The sequence below is a fragment of the Heloderma suspectum genome, chromosome 3 (assembly GCF_057233095.1).
Source record: "Heloderma suspectum isolate Gila_16-S chromosome 3, 16-S_ref, whole genome shotgun sequence".
Classification (NCBI taxonomy): Eukaryota; Metazoa; Chordata; class Lepidosauria; order Squamata; family Helodermatidae; genus Heloderma; species Heloderma suspectum.
In genome coordinates this window covers 316,345,090-316,353,755 of record NC_139460.1, presented here as the reverse complement: position 1 = coordinate 316,353,755, position 8,666 = coordinate 316,345,090, and the positions used below count along the sequence as shown (strand labels likewise).

The 8,666-nt window shown below is 42.2% G+C and overlaps 1 protein-coding gene across 1 annotated transcript; it reads left to right on the top strand.

Moving 5' to 3' along the window:
- Window positions 1-5,377: 5,377 nt before the first annotated feature.
- Window positions 5,378-7,861, top strand: LOC146351582 (uncharacterized). The gene is made up of 2 exons (XM_084845705.1): window positions 5,378-5,499; window positions 5,785-7,861. Exons 1-2 carry the CDS (start codon window positions 5,378-5,380, stop codon window positions 7,859-7,861), a joined length of 2,199 nt encoding a protein of 732 aa, XP_084701831.1.
- Window positions 7,862-8,666: the final 805 nt, after the last annotated feature.

The following is an 8,666-nucleotide window of genomic DNA, read 5'->3' as shown; positions in this document are numbered from 1 at the left end:
AATGCTATCAAGTGCTGCTAGTCATGATGAATAAATATATGCTACCTTCAGTATCAGTATTGCACTCATGTCCTACTTGTGGTTTTCCCACAGGCAGCTGGTTGGCCACTGTGTGAACAGAATGCTGGACTAGATGGTCTGATCCAGCATAGCTCCTCTTATGTTCTTACGTACTCACAAGAAGAGAGAGGGAAACAGAACAGCAGTCCATGAGTAAGGGAAGGGAAATGGGAAGTTTCTGATAAAAGGCAGAGGAAAGGAGAAGCTGAAGAAAAATTTGCTGCAGCTCTCCTTGTGGAGGGGCCATAAGTCAGTGGTGGAGAAGATGTGTAGCATGTAGAAGGTCCTGGTTGCAGTCCCTGGCATCTCCAGTTAAAAGATTCAGGTAACTCACAGTCAAAACTGGGCTAGATGGACAAATAGTCTGACCTGGTATAAAACAGCTACCTGTGTTCCAAAATGTCAGAGAGGGTGGTGGTGAAGGACAAGGATGCTTGCAAACCTTCATCATGAGAACCAAAAAGCTAGCCAATAATTGGCAGTTTCTCTCACAAGGTATATGGAATAATTTTAAAGACACCTATTTATTGCTGCTGCTGCTTCATCTTCATCTTCTTCAGAATGATTGGTGTTGTCCTCCCTTTTGGCTTTTGTTGGAAGTAACCATGTCATATGATCTCTCCGACATGGTGTTACCATTGCAAACAATACCAGTGTGCTGTGGGAAGCAACTCTGGAAGCAGTAATCATGCCACTCAGGTAACGTAGGAACTGGGTCTATGAAGGATAGCTTGAGTGTTGCATATGACAACTAGAAGGAATTATTACTTGCTCTAACTCAGTATTTAACGGCAAATTAATCAAAATCAAGATAATCTAAAGAAGGCCTAATTCTGCACCACATGACCCCAACTTTTGTTGTTGTTGTTCAGTCATTCAGTCGTGTCCGACTCTTCGTGACCCCATGGACCATAGCATGTCAGGCCTTCCTGTCCTGCGCTCTCTCCCAGAGTGTGCTCAAGTCCATATTCATTGCATCCATTGCATTCATTGGATAAAGAATCCGCCAATTCTTCGGCGCTCAGCCTTCCTTATAGTCCTGCTCTCACAGCCATACATTACTACTGGGAAAACCATAGCTTTGATTATGCGGACCTCTGTAGGCAAGGTGATGTCTCTGCTTCTTACTATGCTGTCTAGGTTTGCCATAGCTTTCGTCCCAAGGAGCAAGCGTCTTTTAATTTCATGGCTACAGTCACCATCTGCGGTGATCTTGGAGCCCAAGAAAATAAAATCTGTCACTGCTTCCATTTCTTCCCCTTCTATATGACAGGAAGTGATGGGGCCAGATGCCATGATCTTAGTTTTTTTAATGTTGAGTTTCAAACCAGCTTTTTTTTTTTTGCACTCTCTTCTTCCACCGTCAACAAGAGGCTCTTGAGATCCTCTTCGCTTTCTGCCATTAGGGTGGTATCATCTGCGTATCTGAGGTTGTTGATAATTCTCCCGGCAATCTTAATTCCGACCTCTGATTCATCCAACCCGACGTGTCTCATGATGTACTCTGCATATAAGTTAAATAAGCAGGGCAACAATATGCAGCCTTGTCGTACTCCTTTCCCAATTTGGAACCAATCGGTTGTTCCATGTCCGGTTCTTACTGTTGCTTCTTGACCCTCGTACAGGTTTCTCAGGAGAGAGGTAAGGTGGTCTGGTACTCCCATCTCTTTAAGAATTTGCCACAGTTTGTTGTGATCCACACAATCAAAGGCTTTAGCGTAGTCAAAGAAGCAGAAATAGACATTTTTCTGGAATTCTCTTGCTTTCTCCATGATGCAGCGAATGTTGGCGATTTGATCTCTAGTTCCTCTGCCTCTTCGAAACCCAGCTTGTACTTCCGGTCGTTCTCAGTTCGCATACTGCTGAAGCCTAGCTTGTAGGATTTTGAGCATCACCTTGCTGGCATGTGAAATGAGCGCAAGTGTACGGTAGTTTGAACACTCTTTGGCGTTGCCCTTCTTTGGAATTGGAATGTAAAGTGAACTTTTCCAGTCTTGTGGCCACTGTTGCGTGTTCCAAATTTGTTGGCATATTGAGTACAGCACTTTAACAGCATCATCTTTTAGGATTTTAAAGAGCTCAGCTGGAATACTGTCATCTCTGCTAGCTTTGTTGTTACTAATGCTTCATAAGGCCCACTTGACTTCACTCTCGAGGATGTCTGGCTCAAGTTCCGTGACCACACTATCATGGCTATCAGGGACATTAAGATCTTTCCTGTATAGTTCTTCTGTGTATTCTTGCCACCTCTTCTTAATCTCATCTGCTTCTGTTAGGTCCCTGCCTTCTTTGTCCTTTATCATGCCCGTCTTTGCACAAAACGTTCCCTTGAGATCTCCGATTTTCTTGAAGAGATCTCTAGTCTTTCCCATTCTGTTGTTTTCCTCTATTTCCTTGCATTGTTCATTTAAGAAGGCCTTCTTGTCTCTCCTTGCTATTCTCTGGAACTCTGCATTCAGTTGGATATATCTTCCCCTTTCTCCCTTGCTTTTCGCTTCCCTTCTTTCCTCAGCTACTTGTAAAGCCTCATCGGACAGCCACTTGGCTTTCTTGCATTTCTTTTTCTTTGGGATGGATTGAGTTGCTTCCTCATGAACAATGTTATGGACCTCCATCCATAGTTCCTCAGGCACTCTATCAGGTCTAATCCCTGAAATCTATTCCTCACCTCCACTGTATATTCATAAGGGATATGATTGAGGTCATACCTGACTGGTTTAGTGGTTTTCCCTACATTCTTCAATTTAAGCTGAAATTTTGCAACAAGAAGCTCATGATCTGAGCCACAGTCAGCTCCAGGTCTTGTTTTGACTGACTGTATAGAGCTTCTCCATCTTTGGCTGCAAAGTACATAATCAATCTGGTTTCGATATTGACCATCTGGTGATGTCCATGTGTAGAGTCACCTCTTGTGCTGTTGGAAAAGAGTGTTTGCTATGATCAGCGTGTTCTCTTGGCAAAATTCTATTAGCCTTTGTCCTGCTTCATTTTGTACACCAAGGCCATGCTTGCCTGTTATCCCGGTGATTTCTTGACTTCCTACTTTAGCATTCCAATCCCCTATGATGAAGAGGACATCTTTTTTTGGTGTTAGTTCTTGAAGGTTTTGTAGGTCTTCATAGAACCGATCATCCTCAGCTTCTTCAGCCTCAGTGGTTGGGGCATAGACTTGAATTATTGTGATGTTGAATGGTTTGCCTTGGATTTGTACTGAAATCATTCTATCATTTTTGAGCCCAACTTTACATTAAAAATATTTGGTGGTTTTAGGTTTTTGGAATAAGCCAGTGCTCCAAAGCACAATTCTTGGAACCCCAATATGGGTGGTGGGGTTCCTTCTAATGAAGGAAATTTATTATCATTAGTTCTTTATATGGGTTTGTAGCCCATCCCATCCTGAAGATTTGGGGCCAGGTAATTTAAAATGCATAAAAATCCTATTAGCACAATGACAATCAGTTGAAAGTACCATTCAAAATATAATTGCCAGCTTAACCCCAATGCCCTCTGAAAAAGATAGGTTCTGCACATTTCCTAGGGGAGGATTTTCCATAACTGGGACAGCCATTGAGAATGTTCCATGGATAGCACCCTTGGCAGTTACAAGAGATTAGAGATTGACAATTATGACCGGTTAGGCAATCCAGTATTCTAATTTAAACTGAAATCTGGGTTGTTAGAATGGAAATTCTCAGGAAAAGGGAAGGTTCCTCCTGTGTAAACACCAAGTCATTGCTGACCCCTAGAGGGATGCCTGCTTGCGCTGGCGTTTTCTTGGCAGACTGTAGCGGGGTGGTTTGCCATTGCCTTCCCAGTCGAAATTCTCAGACAGAATCTCAAATTTCTATTTTGCCTGTTGATTTCAGCACATCAAAATGTACAGTTTGATAAATTGACAGATTATTATTAAAATGCACATTAAAATGCATATTTTGATAAATTGATAGTTATCAATATTTTCAAGCTCTATTGAGCATCATAAGAGAGGATACAGGAGGATGAACCTAGCTCAGGGAGAGTCCAACATACCTGAGCTCATTTACATGCTTTATCACCTAAGAAATGTGGCTGTACAGCTGTAATTGTATTTCTTTCTGAAAGTACTTGTAGAATCCAGTGGAACAATTTTCTCCGAGAAACATTTCTCTTGCATTAATAGCTGAAGACTGATCAAGTACTAAAGTGGGTTTTGAAGTTTTATCCCTTTACCATTTCCAGCAGAACAAATCACTTAGAAATTTCAAATTTCATTAATTAAATATGCGAGCAAGGACAACCACACAATGGCTGAGGTTTAATGCAAGTCATACATCTCCTTCAGATTAAGGACAAAATGTAAGTAGTTCTATAATTTTTCTTCTTTGGATACTGAGTGGAAAATGGAATATGTGAAGGCAACAGATTTGATAAATAGATCTGGAATGAGAAATACATTCTTCCTCTGCAGCACTATCCAAAAAGGTTTAGGAGGTTTGTGCAACCCTTAAGCAACCTTATGCTCAGTTCTAGAACTCAGATCGGTACATACGAAGTCTCTAAAATGTTATTTATGTTTGCTTCGAACAACTACAGCTGCCATCATGGCTTGGGTTCAAGGTCTGCCTTCCTTCCTTGCTTATATTTTAAAAAAATAGCATTAGTGGCAGTGGATAATATTTAGTCTTTACTTGTAGATTCATAATATGTGCATGTTTAGATAAGTGTAAATTTTCTCACAAGAGCATTCTTGTGCTTTTATAAGGCAGTAAAAACCCCCACCCCATCATCACATGATAGTGGGGAGCAGTGGCCATGTTTTCATTTATATGAAAACTAAGAATACGTGTAAGTGTGGCCAACACGAGAGCCTGGAATACAGATAGTATTAATAAAGATATTATTACAAGAGGTTTCAGCAGAAGAAGAAAAGGACAAGGATGTGTGAGGAAAGAGATTTTGGCAGCGAATCTTCAGAATTATGAAAATATCAAAGTTATGCATTCATAAAGCTAAAGTAGTGTTGTCACTAAACTCTAGCAAGCAAAACAATGTCACCTCATGGCACAAACATTCAATTTCTAGGAGCCATAGCCATGCCACCATGGCTACCCACAGCCTTCCAGAACTGGTTATGTCATAAAGCCATGCCTATGGAGAGTTCAGTTCAGCTATTGCCATACAGGCCACACTAGCTGGTAAAGGTCATTATGGTGTCAGTGGTCAATAAAATCCATTTTTGTGGAAGTGTAGAAGCCAAGTACTGGCTAAGAGTCAGTGCATTTCCTTTCTAACACTCAGTGTTGGATTTCCTTTTATTTTTCTGCTCTTGATTTTGGGCATGAGTGAAGAGAAGGTTAGAAGTGGTCCAGATGTTGTTGAAGAAGATACAGATGCTGGTAGAGAAGAGCGCTCTACTGGGTGTTTCCAGGTCTCAGCCTTGTGTTGCTGCATCCCTAAAAGGTAAAGATAGTTGTTCTTTCACACAGCAGCTGATTTGTTCCACAAATACAGAAGACAACATTTAGAGGTGGCAAGGATTGTTTGGGGAAGAATGAATACAGCAGCCTGATACATTAGCATTCCACCCATTTTGTCAAGCAGTCACAAACCTATAATTAGGCACACTAACTGAGGTCACTGCTAGACTGTTAAGGCATTAGGATATAGGGCTGTGGAAAGGAAAAAATTGTTAGCAGCTGCCTACCCTCCTTTCAAATTCCTAATTCCTGCCTTGTATCTCTGCAGGCGGATGTACTTGGCAGGGAGGCGACCCAAGGACCGAAAGAAAAAAAATGGGGAAAAGAATAATGCTGGAGATCCATCTCTCAATGACACCCTGTTTGAAGAAAGACAGCCAAGCAGGGCCCAAGACTACTGGAACATGACACCTGCAGGTGACCTGGGTAGTGCACAAACAGAGGCCATCAAGCCAGTTCTAACACTTTGTGCCCAGCCCCATAACAGAAAAACTCAAGATCCCCATATACCTATGGCTTTAGGTGATATATATCTGGAAGAAAAACCAGAAGAATATGATGAAAAAACAAACACAGATACCTTTCACACACAAAGCAAAACACGGCAACAAAAGGAGGGATTAGATAACCTGTGTTTATTATCTGTAGATACAGAAAAGAAAAGCTTAGTAGGTGCTGTATCAGCAGGCATGCCCCTTGAAAAGGGGAAGGACCGTCTAGTTATGCCGGCCAAAGAAAACAGACAATCTGGAAAGCCTGAATTGCTAAGTGAATTGCTCCATGAAGTTGCCTATGAAAAGGAGCAACAAGAAGGAGGAGACCATGCAAGTATTATATTGGAAGGTGCACCCTGCCAGAGGCAGCTGAAGCAGGACCACCAAGATCTGCCACTCCAGGAGCTACAACAGACTAGAGAGCTACTCACATTGGCTACCAATGAAAATAAACTGCAGGAAGACCAAAACACCAGTACTGATTCTGAGGGTGGAACCTCTTTGCAGGAACTGCTCAGCCAACCAGCTGTACGATGTCATGAGGAACAGCAGGCTTTGGGGCAACAAGGACTAGTTGTGGGTGTTACACATAGCATGGAGAAACAAGTGGCCTGGAGCCAGATGAATTCTGTATCTAAAGGAGATGCCCACCAAGATCACCAAGATAGGCCCTGTGAGGAGGCACAGCAGGCTGTAGAACTAAAATACCCAGACATTTTGTCCACCATGTGTGGCAATCATGAACAAGAACAGCCAGGAGTGCAGCAGCATCTAGACTTTGTGACAGAAGCCTCTTCCAACAAGATAGAGTACAGTTACCTAAACTTGCTTGACCAGGAAAACCAGCCACTTGTTACACCAAACGCTATGAGCTTTTCATTCCAGGGCACAACCTGTGAGAAGGAACAGGAAGAAGCACAAGCCATTAGAAACTCCACATCAGATGTTATTCTCAGCAAGGTAGAAGACCACCCGTATGTTCCCCACCAGGTGGCTCTACAAGCGGTTGTGCCAGAGAACACAACCCCATTGCCCCTGGGGGCAATGTATACAATGGATCTGCAAAAACTAGCTTATATAAACCCTTTGCCTGAGGATGTTGCTGTCCACATTACAAAGCAGAAGCACCCAGAGACACAGCAGCTTCTTTTACTGGAACAAGTTATCACCAACCATAGCATAACTGAAGAAAAGGAACAGCAAGAAGGACTAGATCATGCACATTCTGGAGCTAAAGGCACTGCTTATATTGAAGAACAGGAGACCCAAGAGCCTATTGTATCAGAAGACAATAGCATAGTGCCTGACAATGTAAACTATGAGAAAGAACAGCAAAGGAAATTGGCCTGTGGAGATTCTGGGCCCGAGGGCATTTATGACAAGGAAGATCAGAATCTCCAGGGTACTCTTTACTTGGATGTACAGCAGCCTCTAGGTCTTGGAAAGCTCAGCTCTTTGCCTCTGAATGGAACCTTTGAAGAAGAACAGTGTGCAACAAAGGGCAACACAAACTCTGGCAACCTAGAAATTCACTCTCTGGATGAAGAGCCAGAAGAACAGGACGATCAGTTCAACATGCACGTATTTGCATCCTCTAAAGAGAAAGAAGCAACACAGGAACAAGAAGAGCAACAGCCCACTATGTCTCCACAGGTAGGATGTAACAAAGAAGGGGAGCAACTGGAGGCATGGCACATCCAAACGGCCCCATTCATACCATATGAGGTGCAGCAGCAAAGGGAACAATTGAACCTGGGCATGACCTGTGATGAACATCAGAAGGAGGAAAAACAGGGTCTGTCAAACACCACATTCCCTTGTAATACCAGGGAAGATGAGGGGCATATGTAAGGTAGCCATTTCCTCCATTTGAGGCAAAATCCTCAAAATTTCTACTTTCACTGTCTCAGAAACTATTTCTGCTGAAATATGGAAGTCAAAAAAAGATATTATTGCTTTTTAAAAATTTTGCACAAAGGTACAGTATATATGTAGACAAAGACAAAAAGTAAAATTGGAAATAACTGCTGTATTATGACTGTTCATTGAGCCCATTTGTTTAATAGCATATGCTGCTGCAACATTACAAGGGAATGAAATATTAAGAGAACAGAACATTGAATCGTAGAGGTGGAAGGGGCCATTTAGGCTATTGAGTCCAACCCCCTCCTCAGTGTAGGAATCCATTTTAAAGCATCCCTGATAGATGGTTGTCCAGTCTCCACTCTTGAATACCTCCAGCGACGGAGAGACCACTACCACCCTAGGAAATTAGTTCCATTATCTATTTTGACCATTAATACGTTTTTCTTGATGTTCAACCAAAATCTGCCTTCCTGTAACTTAAGCCCATCATCTCTGTCCTATAATCTTGGATGTTAGAGAACAGGTCACGGCCCTCTTCTGTATGACAACCCTTTAAATGCTTGAAAAGTGCTATCATATCCCCACTCATTCTTCTCTTCTCAAGGCTGAACATACCCAATTCCTTCAGTCTTTCCTCCTGAGGCTTAGATATGGGGCAGAAAGTTTTATGGATACAACATGAAGATGTTACCCAAGGTAGGTAGTCACTAACTAGTGAAATCACAAACCCATAATCTCTAGTATGTTAAGAATGAATGTGCCAATTCACACATTACATAGTTCCAGTGTG

What these genes read in the sequence shown, in the direction of transcription:
- LOC146351582 (XM_084845705.1), top strand. Translation starts at nt 5,378, where the DNA reads ATGAGTGAAGAGAAGGTTAGAAGTGGTCCAGATGTTGTTGAAGAAGAT. An exon ending in TGTTGCTGCATCCCTAAAAG is followed by an intron (nt 5,500 to 5,784) that starts GTAAAGATAGTT and finishes GTATCTCTGCAG; the next exon opens with GCGGATGTACTTGGCAGGGA.